Here is a 12655-nt window from a genome sequence, read left to right as displayed (position 1 = left end):
AGTGGTGATTCTTTTATTACAGAGAAAGGATGCATTATTAGATTAAGACTTGCTGACTCGAAAGCTTTTAATGGTTACCTCAGTGTTCACACTGCCAGACAGTGTGATATCAGGGAAGGGAGTGGGCTATGGGGTGGGGCCCTTTGTCTTCAGCCGGCTACGTGATCCTGGGCAAAATCACCTAACCTTTCTCAATTTTGGTTTTCTTATCTGGTCTAGTGAGGAGGTTGGCCTAAGTTAGTGATTATTGTGGTAGGATTGATTAGTAGGGGCTGTCTCAGAATCTCCTCAGACTTTGGGAAGTTGAACTTTTTTTTTTTTTTTTTTTTAAGATTTTATTTATTTGTTTGACAGATAGAGATCACAAGTAGGGAGAGAGGCAGGCAGAGAGAGAGAGAGAGGAGAAAGCAGGCTCCCTGCCAAGCAAAGAGCCCAATGCGGGGCTCGATCCCAGGACCCTGGGATCATGACCTGAGCGAAAGGCAGAGGCTTTAACCCACTGAGCCACCCAGGCGCCCCTAGGGAAGTTGAACTTTTATTTTTATTTTTAAGTAATCTCTACACTCAACGTGGGGCTGGAATTCACAATCCCGAGATTAAGAGTTGCATCCTCTTCCAACTGAGCCAGGCAGTCACTCTGGGAAGTTGAATTTTTGAATGTTCAGAAACAAACCAACCACCCATTTATGATGTTTTTGAGACAGTTGGAAATACAAACAGTGGGTAATTGCCAATATTAAGGAATTGTTAACTTTTTAATGTGTGATAATGGTGTTTACATTGGAAAAAATAATACTTTTTTAGTTTTGGGTTACATACTACAATACTTATAGATAGAATGAAAAAGAAAAAGATCATAAACACTGGCTAGGCTTCTCTAAGGTCTGTGCAAGTACTTGATTATCTGTTTTGTTTCTGGCACTGATAAATATTAACTGTGCGTTTCTTTTATGGAACTGGACTCTTACGTACTCTTTACAGCTGAAAAGCTGTCAGAGGAGGAGGAAGGATAGAGACTGTATTGTGCCCTGCATCAGAGTTCTGAGAATGGATTCCTTGCCTGTGGTCACAAGGTCTTTCTCCTTTCTGAGCCACACTGTGGTCTGCCCAGTGATCTGCCTAGCCAGGGGGCATCCTTGCAACCCTCTCAGGGGCCCCTGGGAGAACAGACTCACTCTCTCAGTTGTATTCCTAATCAGGACAGAGTAATCCTCTGTACACAGCCCTGCCTTTGGGCAGGGTGAGCAAATGTAGGCAGATCCTTTTGATTGTCAAACCCTTAGTCATATCCCCTCTCCTGTGCCTTCCACCTTCCCACATTTTCTGCATCTCAGGGAACTCTTAGGAGTTTTCCAGAGGTGAAATCTAGAAAAACAGGGAAAAGCCTGGTGAAAAAAGGCCAACTCTTCTGCCTTGCTTTTTTCTTCCTAAGCTGCAAGGCTCAACAGTTTGAGGCATCCATCTCCATAACTAAAAAATGGGTAAGACCTGAAAACCTGTATTGTCAGAACAATCATGGAAAAATTCCTTCAACTCTGTCACCCTTAACATTCAGGCTTTCCTTTTCCCTGCTTTCTTTTCCTGCCCTTATGCATAATAATAATAACTAACCTTCATAGTTGAACTCCTTATACTGGAAGTACTTTACACACATTGTCTCATTTAATCTCACAACATCCCTGGAGAGTAGGGGCTGTCAGTGTGTTTTACAGAGGGGGAGAAGAAGACTCAGAGAGCATTCCTCACGAGCCCTAAAAAGTGGTAGAGGTGGGTCTCTGACTGCACAGTCCACATTCTGGTAACCACTTGGCTGCTAGAACACATGCTCTTGTCTGTCCAGCATTTTCCCCTATCGAGAATTCCTTTTTTGGAATAAATTCTCAGGAGTTGGGGCAATTGGGTCAGAGGGTTGGGTATGTTAACCTGGCAAAGTTGTAACTCTTGCTCACTTGCTCTTCTGCCATAGCGCCTGCCTCCAGCACCCTGAAGATGCTGAGTGATATGTCCTCCTTCACTGGGTTGGTGATGGCTGCCGTGCAGTGAGTCCTGGGCACACACGATCTGCTGAGCTGTCCACTTATCTGAAGACCTCTTAAGATCTCCATTATTGCCTCCCTGCCAACTGTCTTCAGAATGGGCCTCTGGGTCTCTTGAAACCATTAGGCTAGGTGATACGGCACCAGCAAGGGGAACGTTGTCCTCTGGCATCTATAGGTCTGGTTCCTGGACTCCCCAGGTTCCTCAGCAGATCTGGCTCTACCTGAATCAGAGGCATTTCTTCTCCAGCATTAACTATGACTTGACCCAAGTAGCTGTGTTGGACTACTCACTGCATTTAGTAAAGGAGTTCCTTTTGGAAGTCTCTGCTGCCCCTGCCAGGTTGGGAGGAGACATCCATATGTCTTGGGCTTGTTAGGGAGTTAGGATTGAGAGCCCTTTGCTGAGGACTGGGATCGTCCTGTCCTATCAACAGTTGTGCAGTGCCAGAGGGCTGGTTTTGGACATTGCTGTTGCTTTCACAGAGCAGTTATGGGAGAGCGTGTCCCATGCAACTCCTCCCTCCTAAGAACCACATCAGATAATGAGTAGCCTGCTGAGACCTGGGAACTCCTAAGTTTAAACCCATGATAGGGTAAAGAGGACTGGGCTGTCATCTTTCAGTCCCTTTGGCCATTATAGATGGCAGGGAGCAACTGTTACCAGGAGGTGAAAGCTGGCCCCTTTCTTTTTTTCATCCTGCTTCGGGCAGTTCCTATATCCAGAAAATCCAAAAAGGCCAGAAAGGCCAAAGAAGAAGAATGGAACAAATGAAGTGGTTTGAAGGATGTGCCAGTAAGTCCTGTGGAGAAAATAATTTGCACCTATTACCTAAGGAACTGTTGATTTGACATGGAGATTTGAAGAATTTGCCAAATCACAGGGAAGAAACCCCAGTGCCCGAAATGTCCATTTCTAGTGCTTGGAAGTGAAACAGGGATAACCAGCTAAGTTAACATCTTGGCCGTTCCAGGAAGCTTAGGCATCAAGATGATGAAGACCATGCCTCAGTGTTTCTATTTCCATTCCACACAACTTCTTGTCTTCTTGCTTAGAATGGAAGGTTATTAGCATTGACTCTACTGTGGGGGTCTCTTGGTACCAGCCCAAGCTCTGGAGCAGTGATCACTGAAGACGGAACTCTGAGCCCTTCCTTATGTCCTCACAATACTTGTGTGCAATGGTAGTTTTAGATTTGATGTCCTACCTGCCCTCCAGATCAGGTCCCTGTCTTTCCATGCACTAGAATGTTTCTAGCCAAGGTAACTCTGGCTCTATTCAGTATCTGTAGGCAGGAGGGTACACAGCATTCCGTGGCCAAGGTCCAGGGTCCTGACCCATGGTACAGCATAGATCCAAGTCAGGCTACCTGTCTGTAGTCCAGGAGCCTCACCTGCCAGTCTAACTGGCAGCTGGGAGGGGGGTACCTAGTGTATAGGAGTCTGAGACAAGGCAGAAAGGGGTGCTGTGGGCAGAGAGGGGGGCATGTGTGATAGGTGTAGAGAGAGTATCTTGAACACTAGGCCCTCCCTCCCTGACTTCCTGCAGAGCTGGTCTCAGCAGTGATTTGCACAGAATGAGGCTTCGTTCTTGAATTAGCTTGTAGGTAACTGCTTTTGGAAATTGATTTAGTAAGTTTGAGGAAGATATGAAATCTGAGAGAGGCATCCATAGGTCAGGGGTTTGGTAACTTTATAGGTAGGATTATACACCAGTAGGCCCGAGGACAGTAAGACTGAGACAATATATGAAGCTTTTAGGAATCGTTTAGGACAGGCAGATGGTCCCGAACAACCCACTCATGGCTTATGAGTATGGCTTAGGCAGGGCTGGAGTGTTGCTCCTAAAAGATGCTGGCCCAGTGTATGCTGGGGCCAAAGGAAAAACTGATGCATTGTCCTGTGTTTGTGCAAACCCTAGTATGCTTCCCATGGTTGTACACTTGAAGAAAGCCAAACCTGGAGAGGGGAGTTTCAAGAACACTGACTCTTTTTCACCTTGGAGGTGGCTGGAGTCCATAGAGTCATGTCCTTCAGCTCCAGACTTCTACAACCACTCTTCTCAAAATTTGGAAGGAAGCTTTCCTCTACCTATCACGTATCAGACCTGGAGTCCATAACCTTAGAAGGCAGTACTACCGACTGAGAATGTAGAAGGATCAAGAAGGCTTTGGTTAAATTCTTGACATTCAACATGACAGGTGCATGTTGATGCCCTATAGAAGATATCCTTGTGCTTGAAGAAGAGGTCACTGATGGAGGAAGATCTTCTACCTGTTCTTGGCCCCACCACCAGAACAGTCTTGGGCTGGGTGGGTTATAGAGCTGAGCCGCTGTCATGGTTCTGTTCTTACATTAGCAAAAACAATTAAATAAAAGCAACTTTGGATTTATTTAGCTTGTTTTAAATCGACTTTTCCTGTTTATTCTGATAACCACTCAGTGAAGTGGCACAGAAAATAAAAGCTCAGATACTGTGGTAATGCCGGTGATTATCTCACTGATACCCGGTGCCGTGAGGTGGGTACTGTAATTCCGTCTTTACAGGTGAGGAAACAGAGGCACCGAGAAGTCAAACAGCAGGAAGTGGAAGAAGTAGGGCTAGAACCAGGCAGTCTGCTGCCACTGTTCTCTGGACTGTGCTGGGGTTCTGAGATGGGACATGGGAGTAGACATTAGCCCAGGAGGTGAGATGATGGCTTTGCCTTCATGTGATCTTACTCTGTTCACTTCCCAACAAGCCTGAAGTGATCACTGCAGCCCTGGTGGGGCTCTTGACTGGGCCTGAGTCAGTAGGTGGGGTTTCTTGCCCTTGGTCCTGAGAGGTTGAAATCCCTTGCACATTCTGTACCTCTATCTGCTCTGATAAATAAAGACTTAGAGGTGAATGAATTCCAGAATCCAGATTATTTGTGAACTTGTATCCATGAGGACTTTCCTTCCCGTCCTTGAATTCCAGGTCCCTCCATTTAGCACTGGGACCCTCTATAGGTGGAAGCCGTAGTTCTGGTAGACTACTTGGAGTATCCTAGTACACGTGAGCTCATCTTGCTACCAACCTTTGTAGAGATCAGGTGCATTCTTCCCCTTCCAACTCTGGTTTCACTGACTTGGGGGAGTCAGAGAAAGTAAGAGACAAAGAGATTGTTCAAATGATAACTGTCTTAAATTTCAGGAGTATAGGAACGGGGTCATAGCCAAATATACTGCAGAAGTATTTTCATTACGTTTTTATCTCCATAAAGCATATGTTTTTGTCAGGATCAATGGATGCAAGAAGCAGAAACCAGTCACCACCATCATTAGTTCTAAAGGCCTCATTATTTTCTTTTTGGTTTGAGAGAGAGAGAATGAGCAGAGGGGAAGGGCAGAGGGAAAAGGAGAAGACTCCCGCCTGAGCAGGAATCCCGATGTGGGACTCAGTCCCAGGACCCTGGGATCATGACCTGAGCCAAAGGCAAGTGCTTAACGACTGAGCCACCCAGATGTTCAGCATCGTACTCTTTCAATAGGCATTCTTAACAGGGAGCCTGACAGATCCTGCTACTTGCCTTGTGACCTCAACTGCTGTGCACCTGCCAAGGGCTGGTTTTGATCCTGCCACCACAGGACTTTGCAGCTGTGGAGCCCTCTATGGATGGCCAGTCCCTATCTTTTGGGTCACATTCTGAATGTGGTGAGCCTAGTTGGCTCAGCCTGCCTTCCTGCCTGTCCCTAACTCTGTGCCTAGGCCACCTCCTCTCACCTGAGCGACCTTATCCTTCCCTCCATGGCAGCTCTTCTCACAGTGCTGTGCCCTGTGCCAGAAATGCCGTTCCCTTTGCTACTTTTCTCATCCTCTTGGCTTGAGCTTACATGCATCACTTCGCTGACACCAGGCAGTTAGCTTTTCTGTGCCCCCAGCCCTGCACTGCTACTTCCCAAACCTTGAATTATACTGGCTTGGGTTGCATTTGGTCCAGTTGGAGATCAAGCCTCTCCCAGACTTGGCCTGGAGGTCAGAGCCCGATCATCTGCCTGTGTAGCTTAGTGTGTGGCCCCCAATGGGAGCCCAGTAAATGCTGGATGATGAGTGGCTATGGCCTGTCAGCCCAGCTGTTTCTGCTCTCCCCCGGCACAGAAGTCCGCAGAGTGAAGTCATGGATCCCATCTGCTGTCTCTCGGGATGTTAGGAGAAAGAAGACAAAGCTCTGCTCCAGATTCACACTAAATAGTGTAACTCACCCAATGGACCAAAATGCTGTTTGGAACCCAAATGTAGGAAACAGTGTCTTTACTCAGCCGCCTCCAGCCTACCACATATTGCCATGGGTGCCGCGCCCCTACCCTCCTGGGTTTCCTACAGTTCAACCAGTTTGCCTTCCTCCTCCCCCTGCATCCCTTTTCATTCCTTCTCCCTCTCCCTCACCATGTAAATAACTACCTTACTCAGCATTCTGGCATCTTCAGTTGTTTCCATCTACAACCCCTGGAGTTGGGTGAGAGCCCAATCACTGTTCCTATTTCACAGATGGAGAACTAAGGACCAAGGTTAGGACCAGGGAGGCCTTCCATGCAGGGAGAATGTGGAGGCAGCTTAAGTCCCCACTTCTCTCCCCTGAGGGACATCCAGACTCCCTGTAGAGAGGGCTTTGTGGTGGGTGGGGTGGCCCAGCTTGTTGGGGAGGGGGCAGTCCTCAACATCAAGACAAGGGGCAAAGAGGATCTTGGGCAGGTTAGGAGTGGGCCCAAACTGTGGCTGGTCTCTAGGACTCCTCAAGGGGAGAGGCGGGACTGCACAGAAGCCATGGGAACCATTTGGGGGAATGGGGGCAAGGCAAGTGAGCCCAGTTGCTGAGAGAGTGGGTGGACATGATGGTGTGGTAGATGAGAAGGTGCCAGTGTAGAGAAGATGGAGGAAATGGTATATGGAACCCTATTTGCCCACAGAGCCACCCTGAGCCCACAAACGTGGGAAGAGATGGTACCAGATGGAAGGTGCCTGGCGTTTGGCCCACAGTGCATGGTAGAGCCCTGGGGGGGAGGGGGCTCCATGAGAAAGTGCTCAGTCCCCAGCCTCCAGTCTGACTTGGCATTACAGATCTCAGGCTGAGGGTGGGCTGGCCTAGACTTGGTCCACTCCTCCTCATGGCAGAGGGTGGAGAAGTGGGGAGTCCCTGGGAATGGCCCTACCAGGGTCAAAGAATTAGCAACAAGAAGGGAGGCATGGAGCAGGGGGCCGTGGAGGGCAGAGGCATGAGGAAGCTCCTTGCAGGGGCCCCGGCAGCACACCCTTGCTTTGAGAGCAGCTGGGGAGTTTTCAGAAAAGGAAAGCAGGCTGGAGACACACCAAGGAGATGGTTTCCAGTATCTGTTCAACCTATTGTCTCCCAGGCCATCTCCCTCCACCTGACGTGTTTTCCATCTCCCACCCCAAGATCTGCACTGCTGAGTGCTTCCCTCCCAGGGCACCGGTGATTCCTAGGCCTTGGCCTCCATTCCTAAGAATTTTTTTTTTTTTATGGATTTTATTTATTTATTTGACAGAGAGAAATTACAAGTAGGCAGAGAGGCAGGCAGAGAGAGAGAGGAGGAAGCAGGCTCCCTGCCGAGCAGAGAGCCTGATGCGGGACTCGATCCCAGGACCCTGAGATCATGACCTGAGCTGAAGGCAGAGGCTTAACCCACTGAGCCACCCAGGCGCCCCCATTCCTAAGAATTTTTAACAGAGGGAGAGTGTCCCTGTCTATGATATGAGAGGGTTGGACTTGGATTCAAACTCTGAAGGGAATTGGGGAAAGGGAATTTGGTCCTCTCATCAGACCCTATACCTGAGGTCTAGAGGCCTGTGACTGAGAGGATGAGTGGAGAACTAGTTCCAGCCTTTTCTGTCCTGCCAGTGGGGAAGGTATGTGTGTTCATTCTCCCGAGTTGGCACATGGGGTTCAAGTGGTGCTTGTTCGGGGTCTTACTGACCTCTTAGTAGCTCTTTGAAAAGCCTTGAAGGCTATGCCTCACCCTCTCCCTACCCAGTTTAGAAAACTTCTTGTTTTCCCAGGATACAGTTAGGAGATTGGAGTAGAAAATACAGATTAGGTCTGCACAAATATTTAAAGAATCTGTCCTAAAAGCAGTTACCAGTCAGTGACTTCCCCTGTGGACAGAAGGGCTAACCACTATCCCTTTGCCTCCAGTGCCCCCCTCCCAGTAAAAAAAACCCAAATTCATGTCAGGAATACACCTTGTGCCTGGGGGACCCAAGCCAACAGATGGGTTAGCCTAGATGGTTGGACACTGACCACAGGCATACCGAGCAGAACAAAGGAATAGAGGTGGGCAAGATGGCTTTGGTCCTGGGAGAGGGCTATGAGCCAGCCCTGTGACTCTGAGGCTCCTGTCCTTAGCTGGGGTCCTGTCCTGGTTAGGTTAACAGTCACCACAGGTTCCAAAGCCAGGGAAGGGTAGTTGGGGCTGAGGTAAGCCGTTGGTAGGAGCTGAGCTGAGCCAGGAGCCTGAGCTAGATGGAGCAGTTAACTTCCAAGGTGCAAGATCTCCTCATTATCCTGGGGAGGGTGGGCCTGAGCCCTTGATGCGCTGGGCAGGACCTCAAGGACTGCAGAAGGGGAGCTGAAGACCAGAAAGGAACGGGGTCACCCAGGGATCCAGATGAGCTGCCCTCCTATGACCCGGAGAAACATTCTTTCTGCCTAGAAGGATACTGCAGGGCTCCAGGAGCAATGTGGAAGGATGGAGTCCTGGGGGGGCTTCCTCGCTCTGTCCCCAGCGTCTCCCTTCATCTTGGGGGCACTCACTTAGAACCCTATTGACCCCAGGGCCCGATGGGCCAAAGACATTTGTTTAGTTTTCCTTAGAACAGCTGAGACAAACTTTGCATTTTCAAAAGGCAGTTTATTAGCATCGAAAGGGACAAGCTGGAGATGACGAAAATGTGCGCTGTCCAACCTCCAAAGCAAGACTTGTGCTCTCCCCCTGGACTGGGCAGCCATGTGGCCCTTTGTCTGGAGGGAAGCTGCTACAGCCCCTGTCTTGTCTCCACCTGCCATCGGGCTCTTTCCTGCACTCTGGGGATGTCATCTGGGACACACTGCTCTGGAAGGTCAAGACCCTTTCTTTCCCCTGCCACCCACCTGGCTCCTGCCGATATCCAGTTGGTCGAGGTGCCCTATGCTGGCAACCATTTCCCTCCAGGTCAGAGCCCAGTCGTCCTTCCTCCTGTGGCCCTGCGAACCCCGAGTCCTGAGTGGGACCTTCTTACTTGAGCGGGCCCTCCAATGAGACCTCCGTCTGCAGTTTCTCCACAGCCTGCATCTTCCGAGTGGCCTCCCGGCACCGGGCAGATGGCTGGTAGGAGTTCTCGTCACTGGCTGAGCCCTGCCAGCCCTCGGTGAGGCCCAGCAGGGCCCGGACCTTGCGGAGGAAGCTAGGGCTCGAGAAGCAGTAGAGCACAGGGTCTAGGACACTGTTGAGGTAGGTGAAGGCCAGGGAGCCATGGAAGAGCTGCGTGCAGAGGTCAAGGGCAGGGCAGGCACCCAGGCGGAAGGCCACTATGGAAGCCACGCCGAAGACAACGCTGGGCAAGAAGCAGACCGTGTAGACAGTCACCACCGCGGCCAGCACGCGCACAGCTCTCCGTGGGCCCGCCTGCCCCGCAAGGCCACGACGTTGGATCTTGAGCCCAATGCTCACGATGGCAAATGTGATGAGTGCCAGCGGCAGGAAGAACTCCAGCACGAACAGGGCCTGGTGCCAGCGGAGCAAGGCCGAGGGCTTGACGCCCAGCTGATAGCTGAGGCAGGAGCCGTTGGGATAGGCGGCCAGGAGCAGGTGTCCGTTGAGTAGCAGGATGCTGGCCCAGAGCCCCCCGGCCACCCAGGTGACCGCCCTCACGGAGGCCCGGCTCAGCGCGTGGTGGGGCCGCACCACCTTCAGGTAGCGGTGGAGGGCGATGGCTGTGAGGAAGACCACGCTGGCTGAGCGGTTGGTGGACAGCATGAAGAGGTTGAGCTTGCAGACGGTGGCCCCGAAACGCCAGCGCTCATGCAGGAAGTAGTAATCCACACGAAGGGGCAGGTTGACGATCAGGAGAAAGTCGGCCACCACCAGGCTGACCAGGAGCACCGTGTTCGACATCCAGGGCCGCATTTGGAAGCAGAAGATGAAGAGTGCCAAGCTGTTCCCCGCCAGCCCCAGGACAAACTCCATACCCAGGATCGGTGCCAGGAAGGCGGACACGGTAGGGGAGGAGGCTGGGAAGCAGGAACCTGAGGCCTCTCCTTCAGCCCCTGAATCTGTGGTGAGGGCCCAAGGAGAGGAAGAGAGGGTGGGAGGGAGGGAGGTGGGGAGAGAGCCAGGGAGAGCGGAGGGAGGGAGAGAAATGAGGGGAGAGGAAGAGCTCAGGTTATGAGATTCCATGGGCTGCTTGAGCCATGGACGTGAGAGAAGTTTCTAGGCTTTCTACCCCTGAGAGAGTGTTTGGGGCAGGAGGAATGATGTTCACTGCCCACTGGCCACCACGATGACTCAATATCCTGGTGTTCTCATCAGCATCCTTGCGGCCACTGAGAGACACCCAGCCAAAGGGGAACCCTGTAGCCTTCCCTCCTCCCCCCCCTCCCCCCACACCAAGTGACCTGGCTGCAAGGTCTCTGAAGCAGGGTGGGGGAGTCTGGGCCACCCCTGGCACGGGGAAGAGAGCAGGTCTCAGTGGGGTGAGACGGAGGCCCAGGGAGACCCTGAGGTGGGAGGAAGGCCCAGCTGGGGTGAGGAGGAGAAGAGTGTCTGCAGTTTGAGTGCTCAGATGTTTGCTTGCCTGAAGGCCAGAGCTGGTCCTGGCAACCCACGGCTCTCAGATTCACTCAGGCCACCCTGCAGCTTATCTGTACAGACAGGGTAGCAGCCTCCCTGCCCCCATCAGCTCCAGCAGCAGGGAATATGGTGCCAACATGATGTTTTCCCTGGAGAGGGAGGTGGGGAGTCCAGCCGATACCTTGACCACCTGTTCATGGCCTTGTGGAATAAGCCTGTTTGTACCCTGCGATCCCTGATTCCAGAGTGTCCAAAGTCCTTGTACCCTATGAGCCACCTCCCACACGCAGAGGGCTCCCCTGCCAGTTTCTCCTGCCCTTGGACCTGGGGCTCCTCCCCCAGATAGAACAATACAGTAAGCCTTCGAGATGCCCTGTCCACTGTGCGCCCCACTCCACCCTGACTCTGCATTCACCACAGATGGGGCAGTAGAGGCCAGGGCTGTCCTCAGGCAAGGCGCAAGTCCTGTTCCACCTCTGCATGATGTTCTCAGGGGTGCCTGGGGCCTCAGGCTCCTCATGACCTGGGACAGGGCCGAGGGAGGCTGCGGTTCCAGGCTGTGGGACCTGATGCCTGCCCTGGCCATCTGGCTGCGGTCTGCAGTGGGCCAGGCATGCCCACTTAGCCAAGGCCTGGGGGCTTCAGACACAGTGGCTGTTGGCCTCTCTTTCTCAGAGCCCCCAGGTCCCTCTCTCCTCTGTCCCAGGCTCCCATCTGGCCAAGGCTGAGGTAGACTGGCTCAAACAGGCTGTGACCATGGGGAGCCAGGTGGTGAGACCACCAGCCTGAGCCTTGAATGCAGACAGGCCTTGTTTAGAACCAGAGCTGCTTGTTTGCTAAACCTCTTAGGGAGTTCCCTAGCACGGAGCCAATGTTCAGAAAAACAGAAGATCTAATTTGCATTATTTTCTCAGAGTAGGTCTGCCCTGGGCACTAGGGAAAAGCTTGTCTTCTCCTAGCCACATGGCTCTGTGCAGGGGATCTCCTTGGGACATTCCCCATGTCCTCTCCTCAGTTCCTGCAGAGTGCAAGGCCGTGCTGTGGCCCACGTTCGCGCCTTTACCTCCTGGACTGTGTGAGTTTGTAGGGGAAGGCAGCAGTGTTTCTTAGTGGCCTGTGGGAGAGGAAAGCCTTAGAGGTAGAGAGATGGACACAGTCTCTGACTTTCCTCGGGGGTGGAAACCCTTTTCAGCAAAGCCATGTTCCCATCTGCCCTGCAGCATAGCGAATCCAAACAGTGGGCTGCCTGGCCGCGGTGGGGGGGAGGCAGGGTTGAGACCCCATGTTTTCCAGAGGAAGCTTTGACTCTCTCACCAGGAACCTGTTCCATCCAGATCCCACTTCACTTACCCCACCTGCAACCCCTTCTGGATTTCTCACTGAAGTCCCGGGAAACTGAGCTCTGGTCTCCGCTGTAGGTTCTGGGTTTTGTCTCTACCCACAACTGCTTCTAGGGTTCCCAGCACTCCAGAACACTGCAAAGCACCCAGGAGCCTTCTGGGTCTTTGGACATGGAGCCTGTACATAGCCGGGGAGCAGACACCGGCCCACTGCCAAGTTCCTGATACCACTTTGGTTACCATGACCTTCATGTGTTAACTGTGGTTTACTCCAGGTGGTGGATCCTGTGTTTTTAATTGTTTCAAATAGTTTCTACAATTAGTACACATCACTTGTTACTGGGGAGGAAAAAACCCAACAGATGTTATTTTAATTAATTAATTAATTTTATTTTTAAAGATTTTATTTATTTGACAGACAGAGATCACAACTAGGCAGAGAGGCAGGCAGAGAGAGAGGAGGAAGGGAAGCAG

General features: G+C 51.6%; 2 protein-coding genes across 8 annotated transcripts in view; one reads left to right on the top strand and one right to left on the bottom strand.

Moving 5' to 3' along the window:
* Nucleotides 1-4429, top strand: part of KANSL3 (KAT8 regulatory NSL complex subunit 3) — a 41996-nt gene extending 37567 nt beyond the window's left edge. For all 7 annotated transcript variants that reach the window (XM_045980768.1, XM_045980767.1, XM_045980769.1 and 4 more), the window contains one exon: nt 1967-4429. In XM_045980768.1, coding sequence (XP_045836724.1) covers nt 1967-1987 — 21 coding nt within the window. In that variant the 3' untranslated portion in view covers nt 1988-4429. The remainder of the gene's footprint in view (nt 1-1966) is intronic.
* Nucleotides 4430-8963: 4534 nt separating this feature from the next.
* OXER1 (oxoeicosanoid receptor 1) lies at nt 8964-11039 on the bottom strand. Its single transcript, XM_045980513.1, is given in 4 exon segments — nt 8964-10477; nt 10480-10518; nt 10521-10594; nt 11023-11039. Coding segments are annotated over 4 exon segments (1320 nt in total). The 3' UTR covers nt 8964-9287.
* Nucleotides 11040-12655: the final 1616 nt, after the last annotated feature.

Source organism: Meles meles, chromosome 16 (assembly GCF_922984935.1).
Source record: "Meles meles chromosome 16, mMelMel3.1 paternal haplotype, whole genome shotgun sequence".
Lineage (NCBI taxonomy): Eukaryota > Metazoa > Chordata > Mammalia > Carnivora > Mustelidae > Meles > Meles meles.
Note: the sequence above shows the minus strand (reverse complement) of the source record. Positions and strands in the feature narration are given on the sequence as shown.